Source organism: Dermacentor albipictus, chromosome 9, assembly GCF_038994185.2.
Source record: "Dermacentor albipictus isolate Rhodes 1998 colony chromosome 9, USDA_Dalb.pri_finalv2, whole genome shotgun sequence".
Classification (NCBI taxonomy): domain Eukaryota; kingdom Metazoa; phylum Arthropoda; class Arachnida; order Ixodida; family Ixodidae; genus Dermacentor; species Dermacentor albipictus.
In genome coordinates, this window is record NC_091829.1 from 31,152,764 (window position 1) to 31,174,568 (window position 21,805).

General features: G+C 46.9%; 1 protein-coding gene across 1 annotated transcript in view; it reads right to left on the minus strand.

The window, feature by feature from the left end:
* The window catches only part of LOC135912727 (nuclear pore membrane glycoprotein 210-like), a 58,517-nt gene that overhangs the window by 4,991 nt on the left and 31,721 nt on the right, over positions 1-21,805 (minus strand). Inside the window, exons 17-30 of the mRNA XM_065445250.2 lie at positions 21,547-21,616; positions 19,853-20,042; positions 18,551-18,660; positions 17,846-17,941; positions 16,516-17,049; positions 15,536-15,772; positions 13,015-13,257; positions 12,374-12,468; positions 10,701-10,836; positions 10,218-10,393; positions 7,106-7,590; positions 4,457-4,597; positions 3,422-3,633; positions 2,231-2,402 (exon numbers count right to left, since the gene is read on the minus strand). Of these exons, the coding sequence (XP_065301322.1) occupies positions 2,231-2,402; positions 3,422-3,633; positions 4,457-4,597; positions 7,106-7,590; positions 10,218-10,393; positions 10,701-10,836; positions 12,374-12,468; positions 13,015-13,257; positions 15,536-15,772; positions 16,516-17,049; positions 17,846-17,941; positions 18,551-18,660; positions 19,853-20,042; positions 21,547-21,616 (2,897 nt within the window). The remainder of the gene's footprint in view (positions 1-2,230; positions 2,403-3,421; positions 3,634-4,456; positions 4,598-7,105; positions 7,591-10,217; positions 10,394-10,700; positions 10,837-12,373; positions 12,469-13,014; positions 13,258-15,535; positions 15,773-16,515; positions 17,050-17,845; positions 17,942-18,550; positions 18,661-19,852; positions 20,043-21,546; positions 21,617-21,805) is intronic.

Consider the following 21,805-nt stretch of genomic DNA (forward strand, 5'->3'; position numbering starts at 1 on the left):
AATTGGCTTCTCAAGCCTAATGGACAGTGTCCAAGACAAACATGACATTTCGCTATTATTGTTTTTGGCACCTACTATCGTATCAATGCTAAGATGACATCAACAATTTTTCGGAGCTCTTTTGGGTATCCACCCAGTTGCGCCCTCAATTCAGCAGAACAAACTTGGCCTTTTCTGTTATGCATTTCAGCACATTCACAGCGTGTTCCACTTGTATGAGGACAATCATCGACATTGCAGCACATAAAAAAGCATGGAATTTAGAGATTAGGAGGCAATGCACTGTTGCAACGGCAGGTTGCTGCAGTCTCGGAGGCCATGCAAAAACTGGGGCATCACAGAAGCTTCTTGAAGTTGGCACTGGCACAGCTCATAATAATGGTTGGTTGGTCGTTGGTCCCCAGCACTCTTGAGTTCGCCATCACAGATCAGGGGAGCGAGGAGTACTGAGTGGACGCCAGATACGGTAGGAAAAACTCAAGTATAATTACAACAAAATTTCACTTTGCCTAAACTGCTTATGAGCAGTATAGTGAAACCTCGTTAAACCGTAGTTGGCCGGCGGAGCTCGGAAAAAGTATGCACTAAACCGTAGTACTGTTTAAGCAAAATAGCACGAGATCGCACACTTAACTGTTAAAAATGGAACATGGAACTCAGCGTGAGTGCCATGAAAGGGTAAAAAAACATGCAGTATTTATTCACTTCGTATGACAAAAGTTATTTTCGTTTGATACCGCGGCGGCCTAGGAGCGACGACAGCGGCCTCAAACTTACTGAAGCTGCGTGCCAGCCTTTCAGCCAGGCCCCTCTTCTCGGCAAACACTCGCATAGCAGATTCCTTGTTCGCATTACGTATTCTCCATGCACGCACACAGTAGTGCTGCAGAAGTTGCGGGGTGCCTTTTTCATTGCAAGGTGCTGTTCTCGTCGCGACGATTGCATTCATGAGGCTGACGTAATGCGCAGCGTCTGCCACTGTCGGGCCTGAATCGCCCGTGCTGTCGCTTTTCATGTCGTCCTCATCACTGTCGCTAGTCCACACTTTGGCAACAACAGAGGCAACGATGGTGAAAAGTCGAACCTCGCAGCCAACATCTCTTCGCGGTCGCAGCAGCGCTGCCGAGCAACTTCTTCGCATTCGAAATGCCACACACCGTAGTTAACAGCAGATCCCTGTCGTGTACCAGCGCCGACTTCTTCGTGTCACGTTCGACAGCACGAACGATGTCTAATTTTTCTTCTATGCTGAGCACCCAGTGTCTTTTTTATCCAAGCTTCGGCATGATGCAAGTCCTCGCTTGCATGACGCCACAACGCTCTCTGGCAAGGCGCCGAAATGATGTTGATGTTGATGTGGCTTCACTCACAAACGCCCAGGGTGCTTGGAGGTCCTTGTTCCGATCTCAGGCTTGTTGATCTGCCGGGCAACCCAATGCAGATGACGCACCGCCGTGTTTGCACAACGAAAACTGGAAACACTACGTGTTAACTGACACGTACGCAATAAGCTGGTACAGTTTATGCGGATACAAAACGCATTACATTCAATGGCCACTGAGTCGGGGATTTTACTTTACTGCTTTAAAAACAAAAATACTGTTTAAGCGGGTACGGTTTAAAGAGGTTTTGCTGTACAGTCAAACCCACTTTCAACGACACCGGTTTTAACAATACAGCAGATATAACAATGAACAGCCAATGCACCATCCACTTTTGTATGTGTTCTATGGTAAAACAAACCAATTACTACAATGCTCCTCTGCTGCATTATTGGTTATACCAATTAAATCTGGCTACTGGGCATTTGCGCCGAAAGAAAAAGAAATGTAAAATCATTAGGAGGGAAAAAAACACTCCGCACAGTGACAAAGGCATGCCATGCAGAGTGCCCGGCACAAGCACCAGCGTGGTGCAGTGGCTTGCAGTCTTTTATGTTTCCTTTCTGGATTTTGTGTTACTTTTCAGCACAGACCCCCAGCAACCAGATTTAATTGTTACAGCCAATGATGTGGCATGGGTACATTCAAATAAGCGGTTTATTTTACTGCAGAATACTAACAAATGCATATGATGCTGAGACCAGAGAGCAAGTCTGAATTATCCAATTCTCTGAATCGAGGAGAGTTGAACAAGAATTTACTGTAGTAGTAGAGTTCACGAATCAGCCATTGGACTCAATGACAAATTGCAAATAGAGAAAAAAAAAGAACAAGAAAAAGCTTGCTACCTAAGCTGTACTTCTCCAAAGGCACACGCAACCTCTGCCCTGTGCTTGGACTTTCCAATGCCAGCCACGAAGTGTGCGAGGGTGCCCTTAGCGTCATCTTCCAGTGGCTAGTTTCACCAATCTGCTCAGGTGCCTTGTGGGGGGCTATCTGAACGCCGTCTGGTCGCCGAATCTGCATAAAGTGTACGAGGGTGAAAGATTTCGTATGACAACTTGAACTTTGTCATCCATCACCACAGCCATGGCCGGACTGGTTCTGGAACTGCCAGGTTCTGACCAACAAGTTCTGAAATCATGAGGGCCACAGCAAGTTTGAGTGAGGCACACATTCCTAAAATCGTAGTGCATGCCCAAAACTTGTAAACTTTAAGGAAAATTCGGTAGATGTAGTGATGTGTCGCGTGGCTCGAGGATGCATTGAGTATCATGCAGTTACTCGAACACAACAAAAGCTGCAACCCATGCACTGCAGTTGCCTTTTATTGCAATAGCAATTATATGCACACTCCAGGCGCATTTCTGCCGTCACTGTGAGGTTCTGTATGAAGTGCAAGGACGATAAAATTGTCACTGCGCGTCGTATGCTGTATATGCGAGTGGAAGCGTGCGCGGATGAGCTAGCGATCTTGGCCCAATCTCGCGCATGCAAAGGAGGGAAGCGGGAAGGAAGCGCACAGTCTTCCATCGTGCAAGGTTCTGGGGGGAGGGCGGGGGCACACTCTCTGTATCTCGAACGCCGTCTGCAACAGGGACAAAGTCTACCGCGTGCTGTGTTTTTGCGGCTTAGTTCGTGCTGATGCGAGACGCAGCATGAAGTTCAACTCGCTCGCTGCTGCCAAGTTTCCTTGCTCCAGTGTTTTGACAGCAAGTTTCCACGGTCATAGAGTGAGATGTGTTCACGTTTGCTTGTGCGCATGTGACGCCATGCTTGCTATTCTAGTTAGTATGCCTATGTTTACAAGTTTATACAGCTGATAAAATTACTGTCCTCACTTTTTATAGCTGTCCCCCAATTCGCTATCCCAATCAATGCTTCACCATTCGGGCGAAAGTGCGACTTTTTTCTTTTCTGCTGCCGTCACGGGGCAGCAGTTTCGCAGTGTTACCGACCTCATTCTTGCTTATGCGCATGCGGCTGGAGTGTGCTAGCATAACATGTGGTAGGTACAGGAATCATGTTCTTGAGTATACCTGGACCATGGAGGCCACGCTAGGACCGGCCAGGTAGACCAGTTGAACTAGGCTTCCAACGGCTTCCACGCGAACGAGCTGGATAGGCGCTACCAGTGACAGGGGGACCGGCTCAGACTCTCCTCCTTTGGCTGGCAGACTGACACCCACCAGCAGAGGGAGCTCTAGCTCAACTGGTTCTGCGACACTCCGCACCCGGCACCAGTGACCACCTGTAAACGAGGAGACCAGTCGACACAATGCCATGAATGACACTGGTTGTTGCGCATCCATTTCAATGGGATTAGTGCATTTTGGAAAATTTCACGCAGTTTCCAGTATGATGTCCCTCTCTAACCTCGTTCACACCAACTTGGGGCATTTGATATGTGCCACTGGGTATGTACCCGGACAGACAATTTTGGAATAGACAGCTTAAACCGGGTATGTGTAACTGGGCCATTAAGTATGCACGTGAATAGACAACTTGTGACATTGGGTATATGCAACTTGGCATGTTGACACTAGGTATGCGAACATTCTTGGCCAACCCTCCAGAATAGGCATGTGCCAGTGGGCAGACAAGCAGAACAAGAGACAAGAAACAAGGAAGTGGGCAACAAAATGTTGAAAAAGTCAGCCCCAGAGAAGTTAAAAAGTCAGATCAAATAGTCAAGCATGTCCAAATTTTTGGAGACCGAAAAATCAGTCGGCGACTGCAGTTTGATTTCTTGTTTACGGCACCATCATGGCCAAATAATGTCTAAACAGCATCCACCAAGCTCAGCAGAAAATCAAATTCAAGGATTCTTAGGCACGCAGTGAAACTCAAGTTCAAAAAATTAAATTATGATAACCAAGGATTTTCAAGAGGTTTCAAGGGACTGCTACACAACCCCGGACGTCTGTCTGCTCATTGACACCTGGTGGGCAATGTCTAGAACTCTCACGTGAGCTCTCGTGACACATACCTTCATAAGAAAGGTTTATTGATGAAGCACGCAGAAGAACCTTCCCCTCCCCTCCCCTCTCCCCTTCAAGAAAGGGAACACTCACCATAGGCCAAGCTGAAGCCTGCCGACACTTCCAGCAGGTCCGGCGTAGCATCTGTGCCGTTCTTATGGCGCACCCAGCAGGTGAAGGGTGAATCATAATCTTCCTGCTCCTCCAAAGTGAGCACCGTTGTGCAAGGTTCCCCTGAGTTCACAGAACACGGTCAGCTTAACTAAATGAGGTCAAGGCGACATGAAAGCAAGAGCACGAGATACTGTGTCTTGAGAGGAAATTTTTTAAAATTTCTCCAATGTAGCACAAAGCTACAAAGAAAAACCTATATGGGCTTTTTAGAGAAAGCCTCACAGCTCAAAGAAAAATAAATCCTAGTCGGAAGAATGAATTGTGGGTAACAATGTTCCCTTTCACGAAACTTGCAAATTTTTGAAGAACTTGTTTGTAAAAATACTGTACTGGCCTCTTATTTGCAATATAATTTTTTGCATGTAGTATTAAAAAGTTGCTTCATGATGCTCAGATGAAGAGTGACAAATGCCATGTCATTTTTCTCCTGTGCTCGTACGCTGCATGTCACATACGACCACTTATAGCTGTGAACAACAGGGAATAGGTTTCCCTGTTTACGCACAGGACAGACAGTCCCAGGCAGTATCCTCAGCCACTTGCAGAGATGCTTTCAATTTTGCATGATGTTAACACCCAGTGTGGCACGTCATTGCAGTAATGGGCATCTTGTCCCAAAAAATATTGAATAACTGCACCGTGAAAGTGACACTCCCAAGAGAGATAATATGAGAATAAGAGCCCCTACGTTTTAACAACATGAGGTTCAGACACTGCTAAAGGGGGACATGGGTCTTGAAACAAAAACAAAAAACTGCACAAACAAAAGTCAACTCCTGGGAACTACTTGTTTCAGCGTCCATAATGCCTAATCTACACCGTATCAAAACGATTTGCCCAAAAATGCAAACTAAGTTTCACAAAAAAGTTATTTTTTCATCACGGACAAGCAAAAAAGGAGCCCAAAATCGGGCAAGAACACCCGAGTACACAGAGCTCCCGCCACTGAGTGCCACCATACAGGTATCGTTCAAAAGCTCAAAATTCCGCCTTTCAGTTTTTCGCATCCTCGCTGACGATGGCAGCATGGAAAAAGCACAAACGTAAAACAATCAGACACCCGTCTGATGAAGCTTGCGATGGCCCCTCAGTGTGGCAGCACACTGAGAGGCTCCTTCCAACTGGCTGATGCTATGGCTGAAGTACAGATACAAACATCAACGTGTTAGCTTGCAGTCCTTGAACATCAAGGAACATATACCTGCTTACTTTTAGCTATAGTGTTGCAGTACATCTTTTTTGCAAGTCACATCCCAAATTATTAACACGAGAATTGTAACAACTTTTTTTGTTGACTAAACAAAAAATTTAACTGCATATTTGTAATCAGCGTTAAGATAGGATGTGTTCTGAAAGTCTGATATGTCTAGAGCAAATAACAAGAATGTTCTGTATGCCATGTGTTTTTTGTACGTATCTCAAAACACAAACTTTGGGCTCCATATAATATTCAGGCCTCGATACCTCAACACCAAAAACAGATAAAGTTTTTTTTTCTTTTTCAGAACGAAGCCAATGTATATTTTATGAAGAATGGCGAGCAAAACTTTTCTTTTTTTCATTTTGGAGATTACTTATTTTGCTATATTTCTGGCCACTTGGTTGCCACATCTTGTGGTCTTATATTCAAAGCGCTTGCTATACTTGATTGCATACTTTTTATTCTATTTAACCATGCCTTACAAACCATTTTTTAGTGCCATTTATTTTCCATTGTGGCCTTAAACAATGGAAGTGAAATGTCAATTATGTTAGGAACTAATTGACCAACACAAAAAGTAATTACATACTTGAAATCAGCGCAAATATCTTTGAAGACTACGAAGTTTCAATAGCCCTTAAGGCACATTCCATAGACCTGAGCATGCGTCTTTAAACATAGCGCATTGATGTTCTGAATTAACGTTGAACGAAAAAGACCAAGTTAGTCTATAAGATAACCAACAGCAAGGGTTACTAGTTTAAGAATAATTTCTGCAAGAGTCGCCGGTGCCAAGTCTAACTTGTTCCCTTATGCTTCAGCAAAAGTAACTTGCTCCACCTGATTGGTTTGCACTAGCCTAGATGTGACCAACTTTTGAACACGACACACACAGGATCCTCAGAAGTCTCCTGCTTGCTTTTATCTACTGCTGCGTGCAACACTTGACGTGACAAGAGTGTAAATCAAAATGGCATTGTGCATAGTGGTACATTTTCCAAAAACAGTAAAATGATCTATTCCTATGCTGGACAGCTGAAATGCCTGCTTGCAGCTTACTATGCCGACTTGTGTACAAGGAAAGTTTCCACTGAAATAAACGAATGTCAGCTGGCTATGAAAGACATCTATAAGTACACTAGTTATACAGACGGTGAAAAATACACCCCACACATCTTGCTCACTATTTCAATAGACGATGCCTATGAATAGCACGCTCGCAATGTCCCGAAGCTGATGTAGCATTCGAAATGGTACATTACTGAATGGCAGCATAGTTCCAACAGAAGCTTAAAACAATGCAGGACTGCACAGAATAGACAAGCAGATGCTAACATTGGTTCTAGATAACAAAATTAGAAGCCAACCATGAATGCTGGAGGTGCGCCCATTGAAGTGTACAAACAGCAAGCGCTCCTGGCCAGTTGGAAGAAGCAGGGGCATGCCCTCCTGCTTCAGAAGGCTGGGAATCTCCAGGTGCACTCTAGTGGGTGGCTGCGCCTCCAAAGCGCGCCGAAGCTGGCCCTGGGGCGAACCCGTCCACAGGGCCAAGCCACGTCCACCAGGCAGCACCATGTGAGCCAGCGCACAGCCGGGCGCAGCCGATGTGATCCGCAGGGGACCATGCTCGGCGACCCAGTGGCCGGCAGCAAATGGCCCCTGCAGCCAAAAGCGCTCGCCAACGAGCAGCGACGCCAGGTCGTCCTTGGCCACAGACGACAGGGGCAGTAGAACCTCGGCATCGCTGCTGCCACTGACTGACCAGTGTACCAGCGTCCAGCCAGCACCACGCACGCGCAGCTTCCAGCGACAATTGTCGCCATCCTGCTCCTCCACCGACACAAGGTCACTCCTGTGTGCACAAAATGACATTCAGTGAACAAGGGTGGTAGTTTGGGCAAATTGTTTTCGCATGTTCTTTAGGCAATGGTACCACAAGGTACAGCCACATGCGATGTGAGCTGCAACTCACATCAGAACTCATATCATATCAAAGCATGCTGTGTGTGTGGCACCCATCCTTTTGTAAAATCGTGTCTACAGTCAACGACCAATTTTTTGGATCCACCCCAAAACTTGGACGCCTTCACGGCACCACCACAAACCCCATAGAGCCAGTGTTTAATGACATCTGAAATATTAGAATGCTGAAACCCTTCGCTGCCAGATTTTCCGTGCTTTTTACTGTGACTGCAATTTCGAGAGAGCACTATTTCAAGCCATCATTGCAGCCATTTTATCTCGCAGCGTTTAAGCAGCACTCTCACATGCCAATCAGCTGGCAGCTGTAGCCATCACGGCAATGCTGGGCCTAGCTGCTTTGACGTTCGGTACCAAGATTCCTGCAGTTCAGTGCCATGTTCTTCATTGAAAGAATTCACCTCTGTCAGCATGGGCACCGATTTCATCTTTGTCATCCTCGATAATGGCTTAAAAGCGCAGAAATTACAGTAAGGGTCAAACACCACATATTAGCAATAGAGCAGTGTTATGCGGTGGAGAATATGCACTGTTTTGCGGTGAAGCGAACCAAGAATGAGAAGGGGCCAATGTCATGGTACATAGGATGTATTCTTTAAAGAGACACTCAAGGCAAGCACTAAGTAGCTAAAGCTATAGATTGATGCTCAAGAACGCCTAAGACGTCAATATTATCGCAAGCAAAGCTTTAGTAGTCAAGAAATTGAGGTAAGTGCAGAACACACTTTGAGACTCGCCAAGGACATTCAATTACTAGCTCAACAAAGTGGACACTGCTTATAATTTTATCACTAGTAATCAACCACTTGCAGCTAGAAGAGTGTTGCATGGCATTATAAGAAGGAATAAAATGCTACTTGTCCAGTCCTATTTAATCTTTAGCAAAAGGAACTCATTGATGTAACCCTTGAGAATGACGTGAGTGGTCGAAATGCTTTAATTTTGCTCGACTCTACGCCCCACGAATTTCCGCGTTTCAGTAGTTTTGTTATTGCATAGTGCTGCACTAGTTTTGCTGGCTCGCGAAACTCAACTACAGTAGCAGAGAATTCCACGTCCACATTACGCTGAGGGATGCCTAACCGGTCCACGCCACTTGACTGAATGCTGCAACAGCGAATCCAACTGTCTTGGCTTGGTTTTTCCATAGCCATGTGTTTGCGTTTTGTGCAAAAAAAAAAAAAAAAACAAAGGAACAGTAGCGCAATCTGTTGGGTGCCATTTTACTCACCGACGGCAGTAAACTGCTGTGATATGTGTATGCAACGTCACCACTCCCTGCTCAGGGGTAAGTGATATGAATTGTGCTAAAATTGTGCGGGCTCCTCAGATACGATTTTCTCTTGAATTAAGTCCTTTCTTGGTATGAAACATGTGCTGTGAGGTTCCTGGAATGGTATATTAAAAGGGGCCTGAACCACACCGAGGGCTTGGTGAAATAACATAGTCCGTGGGTAGCACACGCTTCTGTGAACATCCCAGCCAAGTTTTGCAGTTTTGTGCCATACGTGGAGCTCGCAAGTGGAGCACGAAGTCACCTTTCTCTCAAACACTCTCTTTTCAACAGAAGCCTGCTCCTCATTCTCTTCTGGACACTTTGTTGCGTAATAAAGCAGATTCCCATACATGGTTGCTATTGGTAGCTGCAGTCTGCTACGTAGACCAGATAACATGGACACCGCGGGGTGCCATCACAAGTCCAGTGGCTAAGCGCACTGCAGCTCACCAAGGTCAACCACATCGGGCTTAAGTTTAGCATACCATAGGCACCAAAATCGTAAGCCATGCCGCCTATGTTACCATCCAAAATGAAATGTGAACTGCGCGCCACGGTGACATTTAGAAGGCGGAGCGTTGTGGGCCCGCCCCACTCTGCTGTAGCCTTCACAGTGCGAGGCATTGAAGGAGCAGAGGCACTGCGAAGGGCATGCTTGATTGCCAACAGCTTCACTTCTGCTAAACGCACCTAACTACTTTTGCAGTAAAGTATTTCTGAAATAGCCTATTTTCACTTCAAATGCCTTTCTCCACTTCGACAAGAAATTGTACAGGGTGCCTTTAACAGTCCACATTGACTTAATACTTGCATTTATTGTTCCTTTAGTTATGCATGCGTGCAGCAGTCTCATCCTGTCACAGCACAAGTGCCGATACGCCTAATAAGGGCACTGGCAGGCTTTCACACCTATTTTAAACATGCCTGTGGCGATTTAAACACCTGAGAGCAGTAACAGGCTTGCATTAATATTTTCAGAGTGGCCCATTTGACATTTTCGCAGCCCTTTGGGAGTCCGAAAGATCAAACGGTAACTGTATTTGTGTTTAGTTACCTGTACTATTTTCTTATTGTAAAGTGTATAGGTATAAAAACCAGGCTGTTACGCGTGATTCTAACTTATTGCAATGCTTTAGCCAATGACAAAGACCAGAAGGAATTGAACTGAAAAAGTTTTGTTCTGCTATTGCAACTCCGATAACTTCCCTACAGAAGCCACTCACCGGGAGCTGTGGGCCTCCATGGTGAGGTTGGTCGCGTGAAAGCGCTGGCCGAGGCTGTTGTAAAGCAACACCTCCACCAAAAGCTCCAGACCAACGGGCAAAGACAGGGGCGCATCGACGGCGCTCCAAGGTTCACCACCAACTGGCCGCACCAGAGCGTACGCCACAGTGTCCACCTGCAGTTTGAGGACGCCCGTGTGTACTGTCCACGGCATATTCTCAAGGAGTGAACATTTGACGTTTCTGCCGTTGCGGGACGTGGCAGCCAACGTAATTTTTCCCTGTTGCTTTCATGACGGGCACTTGTTGACACCATGACACTTGTGCAGTATGGCAGCTATCTGTACATGGATTTGTCTAAACTTCCTTTGCTTGGCCTCGAACGACTTTCTTGACTTGTCAATGCAAAATCTTGTGCTGAATGAGGACAGGATTTAAAACTCGCCCTGAAAACGTAATTCAAGCCAAATTTGTTTGACCAACCTGGACCAGGTAGATGCGCCGCTGGGACTTCCGTCGGACCGAGAGCAGGGCGGAGCCAGGGGCCAACAGGGCATGCAGCACTGGGGGTTGTCGTTCCAATCGCACAGCCATGCCATTGGGCTCTAAGGATGGCTCCCTGCAAGCCAATGTGCATAGGCATTTCACTTGCTTTCCACATACACAAGCTGAAAATCATCGAGTCAAATGGATCACAAATTTAGCCACCGCCGTTCACTCATAAAACAAGTTATCAGACAGTGAAGTAAGCTATAAGCTCAACTGCTACGTTTTTTATTTCAGTAGATGTTCTACAACCACAGCAAAGCCAGTCTCACCAAAAACGTTGGTCTTACCAGGCATGACTGCAACGTCCCATAACCAAAGCAGAAAGTGAAATCTGTACAGCCGTCAATTTTAACTCTTTCGTTACCGCTGGAAAAGTGCTTATTTGCGGTGATTTTATGTATTAACATCTTATTTCAAGACGCAGAAGTCGTAACTTATACTGCGATGCATAAAATTCTAGCCTGATCGTTGATGTTTTGAATCTATGTGTAGAAGTAATTATCAGGGGTGTGCGAATACCAAATAGCAGATTTCAAATATAATATTGAATCAAGAAAAAAAAAAGAATGCGGAATATTGAATTGAACACCCAAAAATTTGTAACAAAAAGTAATGCTTACGAATTCTGGGCAAACAATATGGTGCGGCACATGCTCGGAAGTCTCCTAGCAATGCATAACAAAAATGTGTCAAGCTATCAATAACATAGGCACAGTCAAACCTTGATATAACGAACCTCAATTTAACTAAATTTCAAGCGTTCTCCCGCATGAAAAGTGAGCGGCAAAACTGATGTCAAGGCACGTATGTCAGGACACGGTAGGCAGGAAACACTGCTGCGCCATTTGTCGCGTTGGTAAACAATTCGGAGAAACATGAGAGCTGACGATTTCTTCTGTGCAAGAGGAATGGGGAGGTAGTGAACGTGCAGTAATGTGATCACGTTACTGCACATTACTACAGCTCTAGGGTGAGGGGGGGGGGCTGGAATGCGCCTGTCTGCCTTCTCCTCCCCACGCACGTCTGTGTGCGGGCCACCAGCCGTGTCGTTTTTGGAAGTAATCTTCCCCGGCAAACCGAAATGGACGGTGGCTTCACGCACGTGTAGTGTTGGCGGTTGTGTAATGTCAAGTTTCCGAGACACAGTACAAAGCACCCACTTGCGTTGTGAGCGCAAGTTCATGGTCCTCGGGTGAGATCTGTTAATGTTGAGGGCAGCGTACTGAAGACAATTACAATAACAGCGCTACAATTCAAACATAACGAGACTGGCACAAATCAGTTTCGCTATCTGACAACTTAAAAAGTTCTGGGCTCTTACGTACTGAAATCACGAACTGATTACGAGCCACAACGTACTTGGGCAGGATTTCACATTAATTTTAGCCGCCTGGAGCTCTTTAATGTGCACCCAACTTATGGTACATGAGCATTTTTGCCTTCCATTCACTTCTGAACATGGTGGACGGAACTGAATTCCTTACCTGTTCTGAGCAGTACAACACGATAGCCACAATAGCATGTAAACATGATGGCACGTGCCACTGACTCCATGAAAATTAGTCGAAGTGTCGTGATCAAAACTGATCTAATATCATTCCCCTTACCCAGACACTTCGAGGGCCAGCTGGGCTCCAGGACCCAAAACCAGAGACTCAGGCTGGGCCAGAGCTGGCACTAGAAGTTTTGCATGTGGGACCACCTGCAGAAAGGGGAGGTCCATCAATTAATTACTTGAGGACCTCGAACAAATGAGTAGGCACTGCAAAAGATGCATCCTGTATTAATGCATCAGTGTGTTACCAGTGTATCCCTAGCGTACGGTCTGAAGACCTGGAGCAAATAAGTAGAGACTGTAACAAGGGCATTACTATGCTCAACACTGCCACGACAGAGACAATGTACTAACAGATTTCACCAGTGGTATAAAAAGAAATGACCTTTGCTTACTTGGCCCACGTGGCTTATCCCTTCCCCCAATGAGGTTGGGAAAGAGTGAGCTACGTAGGCACAAAAACGCTTCTGAGGAAATACTATATCCATGCATACTATACTCATGTATATAGGAACGCTACTAAGGAAATGCTATACCCATGTATAGTTGAAACACCACTTGAAGAGATTAAATGCAATGCTAAACCTCTGTCACTGCCAGTGCATCACCCTTTGGGAAAATTGCCAAATTTCGCTGCAGGAAACTACGAAAAGAACACCCCAACCGGATTGTAGGCGCAGCTTGCAGACGCACCTCGAGGGGCAAAACTGCAGCGGTGCGGTTTCGCCACTGAAGGCGCAGCTCCAGATGCCCCGGCAGGAGGGCGCGTACGTGGGCCACGCACAATCTGTCGGGAGGCGCATCTTTTGTCAGGGGTGCCACTAGGGACACCAGGCCGTGCTCTGAAGCCACCCAGCGCATGGAGCGGGTCAGCTCGGCCGACAGGCACACCACCTCGGGACCCAGGCCACCCAAGGCCTCCACATGCACAGCCACCTGCAGGAACGACGACCTTGACTTCAGTATGCTTTTCAGTTGCACCTTTTCAAACTCGCTAAGATTGGGAATTGGACAAGGTGGTAACAATCTGTGCTTCTAACAGTGCCATTTAGAGCAAGGCCGAGCAGAGAAAGCGCAAAGCTTTACCAAGTGAGTTGTTGCGTAAATTACGGCAGCGTATGTACGTCACGTCACTCCTGCAATGAGAGCTTGCACGTACACAGTCTAACAAGAGACTACGCACTGAGAATTGCAATCTCATGGTACCAACGTCAGAACCAAAAATTCATGCGGTGTGATGCATATCTTGGCACACATGCAAGGCTTGAGCTAATACAGCAGAATCTCGATGACACAAATCTCTTGGGACGGTGCAAAAGTTTCGATCACCCAAAAGGTAAAGGAATTGGGGAATTAAGGTGGGACATGGCAAAACTTCCACTCAAGATTCCCTAATTTTTACATTTTATTTTCCTGCAATCCTAAGACTTTCCTTTATCCCATGGTAAAATATTTAGAAGAAATGCGTATTTTCCCACACACCTATGACCTCACAGCGAAACATTTGAAACAAATACGCAGAGGAATTTTTTTTTTTATGCGAAGCATATTACGAGAGCTCAACCCAGCTCCTCAGGCGCGGCGGTGTCGCCATGAAACCACGTGACACCGTGACGTCACGACAGAGGAGAAGTGGCTTTGGCTCAACTCTTGCAAGACGGGCTGGGTGGGAATCGAACCAGGGTCTCCGGAGTGTGGGACGGAGACGCTACCACTGAGCCACGAGTACGATGCTTCAAAGCGGTACAAAAGCGCCTCTAGTGAATGCGGTGTTGCCTTAGAAACGAGCTGTTTCTAAGGCGTGCGTCTCTTGCTCAGGCGCACATTTCGTTGCCGCGCCGAACGCTGCTTTGCTCGACGCTCACCGCGTCCAATGCGGGGCGCGTAGTCGCTGCCCTGTAGCCCATTGTCTTACACCCCTTGGCGGGTCGACGGGAACGCTGTCGCGTTCCACTCTTGAAGGCGAAGCAGTAATACATGAGTTGTTTCTTCGTCTAGCCGAACCAAATATAGCCAAGCAACAGCAGTTCACCAGGCTAAACAGTGGTTCAACAACTAAAATAAAGGCTAGTATGCTTCGCATCCTGGGCTTAACCTTAACTAAGCCACAGCCATTTTTTTAATTCACCTTTTTAGTGAGTTGTCTTTGAAATCGGGAAGAAAATAGGTCATCGTGCAAGTGCGGCTTTCTGTTGACGGCAGTGCCATCTTCGTATTACCGTAAACATGACAGATCAGAGATTCAGATAGCTACAGCGCTGTATTTCTCCATGCAGAAATGAAAGTAATAAAAGCAAGCCTGAGAAGGGAAAACTAGCGCGATTCATTACAGCGAGTCATGTGGCGTGCAGAGAGCGCTCGTATTGGCTAACGTGAATTTGAATCACTATCATTGGTGCGCTTGTTTCGCGCACACTGTGGCAGCAGTGAGCTGCGCACTTTGTGCGTTTCGAGGCTGGCATTTCAATAACTGCCTGGTTACCTCAAGTTTCTTTCGTTGCTGCATCCTAGCTGCTGCCCGATGATGATAAGGACATGATTTGCGCAAGATAAAGGGCTCTGTTTTCGTTGCAGCGGCGACACTACTTTGTATCACGTGACCTGACGGTGCAAAGTTAGAAAAGTATTGAATTGTCATTGGGCGCCGAAGATGATGGAAGGCGTGGAATGCAGAGATAAGGCTACCCATGGAAGCGAATGCCACCAATCTTGGTGGCACAGTAAAACAGGGTCACATGTGGTCCCCGGCTTCATGATGAAGTTGCAAGGTGTGTGAAAATGGCCGACAAGTTGCATAATACCGCACAAAGCAAATTTTTTTCCCCTCTTCCTGAGAGGGGATGCACACCAATGAGGTCAAGGTGGGCTGACGTCGGTTACCCTAGCAACAGGAATGTGACCGGCGCCTCAGCATGGCCCTTCTGCCAGCCTGACAACAGCTAGTGTCTGGTGCTACTGGCGTGCGGGGACCTCCTCACTGGCTCCGCCGTTTAACACGCTGTTCTCATCAGCAGCCACCGTACAAAAAGCAGTTCGCAACATCAGAAATTTTGCACATTGTAAGCTAATTGACTTGGGCCAGGATTATTGGAAAATTCGTACCATCCCAAAATTTGTATTGGGTGTGATTGCATCACCCAGATTCTACTGTATAATAACATCACACGGGCACCCATTCGTATGACCATGTATGCACACAAATACACACACACACCTCTGTGCCCTGGATGATCTCACGCAAGGGGCAGTGCAGTTGCAGCTCCTTGATGGCCACTACATGCACCAGAGTCTCGTCTCTGCCACCGGAAGCCACTGCCACGGCCTGCACGCGGCCCTGGCACGGTGGGCCCCGTGCCTGCACCAGTCCACTTGGCGACACAGACAGGCACGGCACGTCTTCAACCAGGTCAAACCTGACGGCCATGTTGATGGGGCCTCCAGACCAGACCAGCTGCGCATGTGCACACCCACAGCTCGCATCACTTTACACTCCTACCTTTGACATGGCATTTAAGAGGCAAATCCAATGCTGCTGTCTGAGTGCAGCGCCAATGCGGCCGCCACACCAGCATTATAATGATATAAAAGTTGGTTAATTCAAGTTTCACAGGGACGCCCACTGAATTCGAGTTACCGTATTTACTCGAACCTAATGCGCACTTTTTTGCCGATGAAGCGGTCCCAAAAATTGCCTGCACGTTAAAATCGAGTACAACTCTGCATCTGCGTTACCACATCACCGTCGGCATTTCAAGATGGCCGCCTCGCACACACTTTGAGCCTAGCTGCCGTAGCTTCCTCGACGTGCTGCAGTACGTGTGCTTAGGCAATGCTTCCTTTGGCTTAGGTTAGTGCACTGTCCGTCTTCCCATTTTCTGCGTTTGCTCTATCAACACGGAAGTGCCGAATGCAGTGACTGCAGAGGGAACTCTGGCACTTGTGCCCATGGGAGCTGAAGGCAGTTCAGCCAGCATGACTCATGTGATAGGCAATACATAAATTTGCTTAAACTTCGTCCTGCAGTATCCAAGAGAGATGGGGAACCACAGTGGCCAATACTAAGACTTTGTTGGCATGAGCCCTAGGCTCATGGCAAGCCCACATGAAGAGTGCACGAGAACTATGCCACAAGAACTGGCCTGAACCAATTGACATGGCTGCTGCCAGCCTTGCAGCCAGTGGCCTGGTTTTCACCTGGAATTCAGAGCCCACAGGCAGGGTCAGATTGCGGGGCTCCAGGCGAAGTGGGGCGAACACGTGGATGGTGGCCGGGGCGCTGACCAGCTGTTCAGGGAAGGCCTTGGCCATGAACTGCACGGTGCCGCTGCCCAGGGCTTTGCCGCGAACAGCAAAGCGGCGGCAGTTGCGGCCCTCCTCCAGGGGCCGCAGGGACAAAGGGCCCACGGTCTGGTCGACAAGGGCCAGCGAAGCAGACAACGGCTTGCCCTCCGTGTCCTCCAGGTGCACCGTGATTTCCACTTCAGCGCCAACTTGCACGTGAGGGGAGGACAGCACGAGCCTCAGTTGGCCGGGCCACACGACCGACACGTGCAGCGGCAATGCAGGGGCCCGAGGCAGGCAGAGGTCACGCACGTGGACCTCAACATGACCCTCCCTCAAGCCGTGCAGCTGCAGCTGTCTATGCGATACTGTTAGTCCTGCCACGGGAATGCCGTCTGCACCGTCCAGTGCAAAGTGGCCCGAGCCATCCAGTATGCTCACATTCACCTGCAGAGGCAAAGAGAAAAGCTGACATCACCCAACTTTTTCACACACACTGCTTTGCTTTTACCAGTGAAGTGAATACTTCCTATGCAATATTGGAAAGGTAGAATAATAATAATAAAAAAAAAGGTCAGACCAAGAAAGAACCCTTGAATAGTAAGAGCAAGACGACTGTTTCAGAAGGCCTTGAAGATAAGAGAAATTAGCATTTCGCAGCTTTGTAGCAATTTTCAGGAGATAAACGGCCTCTAACCACAATAATCATGCCTTGTTATGTGTCGCATGCATTCAAATCCCATTCCCTTTGTAAGAGACTGGAGGATGATAACCAAGAAGCATGGTTTAACCGGTCATAATTGTCTATATACCCAACAGGGAATTAAGGAACTTCGTGCCTTTATATAACGACTGGTTATAAACTGGACGGAAAATCACTGAAGTGGCCTAGAAACTGAAACCAGACATTACGCACATTGGAGTCGGCTAACTTGCATAGTAAACCTTCGGCTGGTTTACATGAACTTTGTAGAGCTGCCTGAGCACCTAGTAGGTAAGTCACAGCTGCACAAGTCCTCCTACGTGACAAGGATATGAACCCAGCTAGTAGTATCTTCTACTGTTGCAATACTAGTTCCCTTGGTAGGCCCTCTATTTCACTTAGGTTCACTTAGGTCCTCTGATACAATGCACTTAGGTCCACCATTTCCTCTACCTCTCCACGAGTGTTCCTTGGAGTAGTATTCTAAAAACTAGAACCAGTACTGCACAGTACCATTTCAAAACAGCTGGGATCCCTCACCTGATGGGATGGGTGTGCAAGCATCCGCACGCTGCTGCTCGACAGGCGGGCAGCTTCCACCAGCTCTAGTTGCAACGAGCCGCTCACAGTCTGCATCTGCGTGAACAGCAGACCGACACAGTGTTGAGGATTGGACCTATCTCGGACCTGGCCAGACGGCAAAGTCCACGACTTTCTCATGACACATCACTCTGTGCAAGTGATTCAACGCTTGAGCAAAAGGGTCCTCTCAATACTGCTCCTCTGGAGTGCAATCATACCCACGGTTCCACTAGCGTCGAAAACTATTTGATATGGACACATTTCAGCACTACCATTGTTCTATGGGGTACCATAATCATTCGCAACAGCTTCAAAAATCCCTATTACCATCTCTACAAGAATCCCTAGCTTCTTAGGTATAGAAATAAATCAATAGGGCTGATGGGACTCATTTCAACCCAGGATAAAGGTTTGGTCCCCTACAAATCCTTTTCTTTGCAACCAAAAGGCTACTTCTCTTTCATCTACACTATGCAAAACACAATGGGTGGGTGAAGAACCCAGAACACGAGAAGAACAAGAACAGAACAAGAGGAGATGACGCACACAAGCACTCTTGTTCTGTTCAAAAGCACCATGTCTGCATCCAAGTGCGTATCAACCAGCCCAGATTAGCACTCTATAAACACCATGATAGCGCAGGCGACCGCTGTAACAACCCACCTTGTGTTGGTGCAAGCCTTCCTGTTGCAGCACCTGGGCGTTGAAGCCAAGCACTGTTGCCGTCAACGTGAGCAATCCAGTCTTCCCTTGCGGCTGCAGAACCTGAAAGTCTGGCCAACCAGCCAGACAAGAGGAGCGTTCAAGTTTTCAACACGACTAACTAGCACGAAACATTATGGACTAAAATTTCTTTACTGTAAGCCACATTGTTCTGATCAGTAAGTATAACGTGATGAGGATGCAACAGAAAGCAGGAAAAAAGAAATGTAGTCCTCCATGGATCTTTAGTACCACAGTACGAACAGCAGTGGCAACTTGCCAAACGTTCTTGTGTTCTCATAGTCAGAGACTCCTCATAAAGAAGCAGGTTATAATGAACTAATGAGCACACCTAAACTTTCTCTTCCAGCTTCTTCATAACAACTTTAAAATATACACGTCCAAATACATATCGTTTTCCAAAGCTTGAACTACACGTCAAAACCATCCAAACAAACTAACTGAATGTTCCTACAACAATATAACATTCAAACATTCTTTTTTTCCACTAGCTATACGAGAATGGAATCATTTGCACCCATCTAACACAAACACCAAATTACTTTCTAAATTGACTAGTACAATTGAAGGTACTAAAGGACTAAAGTTGCCCTAACCACATGCTATGCCACCCCTACTTCAGAATCATTGTTGGTTGCCTCTTCGGGGAACTGTTATTGCTTATCTTTTATTTTTATTTTACTACTTATTTGTCTTTTATTTATTATTTTATCTTCTTTTTACAGAGTTCTTTCCCTTATTTCTTCCATTTTACAATAGTGCAAAATGCACTGCCTATATTTATGCAACCACTCTTGCATTTTTGTTACTGTAACCCCTTCCTCTTTGTTTCTACATTCATTATACTTGAATTAATTGTATATTTACTTATTTGTAGCACTTCCCTATTTTTGTATTGACTTTTAGTATTGCCCTCATGCTATGCTCTCACTTGAGAGCATTGGCATTGAAAATAACAATAATAATAATAATGGTGAAGTGATCACCATTCTCATTGAAATTCCCATAGAACCTTCCATACACACTCATGCGATATCAAGCAAGCCCTTATGACTATTCTGATGCATTCGAACTGGCCAAAGCAGTAACAGCACCCTTCTAGCTTTCGGTACAGTCTCTAGATACCAATTGTTACAGTGCCCGCATGTTGTAGGCCATACAAATTACATTGATGTTAGGTCCATGCTCTGTTTGCACCCCAAGCTCCCAGAGGAATTCCCCTGATGTCACGAATGCACCCACCCCGGACAACATGACGGTAACCAGCTGAGCTGTCCAAGTGGCTCGTCACGTCCCAGCCGTTGGCCAACTTGGCCAGAGTGTGGTTCGACAGTTCCCACAGCACGTCCAGAGATGATATGTTGGCTAGTTGCCGGCCATCAACATCCCGCACAACAAGCTCCACCTCTAGGGGACCACCAATGCTTGGCACCTGCCAGAAAAACATGAGCATTAGAAGAATATTGAACAGTCCTAATTTCCCCGACGTTGCATTTGGGCTTGAAGCAAAATTTTGAATGGGCAGGCTTACTATATATTAGCATAGATGTTACCTGCTTGATATAAACCTATTTAGTCGCAGGCCATGTTCTCAATCAACCAAATTTGTACACCTTGTGGGGATCAGGGCACGGCCCGTCACCTGTGTGCGAGGGTTTGTCTACTCTCCCTTTTTCACCTGCGACGGGACAGAGCGACGGCCTAGCTATCAGTGACCTGTCGCTCTACCCTGGAAAGGCCGGTCAGTGATTTTCCACTGGCCAGTTGGCAAGACAGCGCTTCACACTGCTGGCCATGAATGCGCAACTGGCATGACTGGGAAAGCGAGCAAACAGAGGCCGCTCAGGGACCGCACAGGATGCATACAAATTTTTCTCCCAACCACCAGACCCTTTGTATGGGCACTGCTCGGACTTGAGCTTGTCTGTGGTGCCTTGCAGCTATGGCGCACACGTAACTTGCTTTGCCCCTCTTCTGAATGATAGGCCGAAGAGCGGTGCCCTGTGCTCGTGCATGGTCACACTACGCCAGGACGCACTTGTAGGAGGCTCCTCAAAATCATACAGGTTGCCCTAGCTGGTCTAATGGCCACCGCGAGAGTATGTCGCGCAGACACGAAGACACTGTTCCTTTAGCAGCATGTCACGAGGAGGCACCCTCCTGCAGCGACATGCTAGCGGCACCCATTCTGTGCTTTCTCGTCCTTGGAATGAGAGCTTCTGCAATGCCTGTCAAGGTCACTTTCATAACAACACAGATATGCAGAGGGTCATGAAATAAAAAGCACAAAATGGCAAGCTTGCGTCCACTGCCATCTTCACTTCACGCAAGATGACTGTGACCAGTGCAAAAAAAATATGTACCGCACACACGGGGACACACAAACAAGAAATTAATATATAAATATGAAACAGAAGAAAACAAACAGTTCCCTTGCAATGTAAGTGAAGGAATGGGAAAATTTCCCTCGCAGCTTGGTGCCCTGATGCGCGACACTGTTCTGATGACCTGTATTCAGAGTCAGTTCTGGGGAGACCAGATGCCACGAGGCAAATGGTGGTGGTGGCGGTGATGATGATGATGATGATTTAGTGGCATCCCTTTTGAAACGGGGCAGTGACAAATAGTGAAGTAGGCTGCTTGAGCTAACCAGGTATGTTACACATGCTTTTCTTTATAGCATTTTTGTATACATCTCCACATCTTTTTTTCTCTTCCTCAGAAATTCTCTATCTACCTTGTTCTGGGGGTCATTGCCTTCCGCCCTGGTGCACACCTATTGCTTGGTATGACGGGAATGCCCCATGAAGCACTGCTAGACATAAAAATAACAATAAATGTGAGCAGCCTGCATAAATGCACTAGCTCTAGGCAACTGCCCCGGAGATGTAACAAAACCTTCGCCTGCCAGTTATCGCACCTCTAGCCACACTTACCTTGTTCTCTGGGCATGACGCCGACGAACTCAGCCGAAGTTCCACAGATGCAGGTACGGAACATGCAAACCTGCACAAGGAAGCACATGGCTGAGCTCCTTACAGTTGACGTTGCAATTCAAGGAGTGAAACACGATGATGGTCGATTGACTGGGCTCGATGCATACAAAAGGAAAATGAGCTTTTGTGCACTTTGCCCCCCTTGAAATGAAACCATGGCAGCAGGGTACCAAACTCGTAACCTCGAAGGTCAGCAACA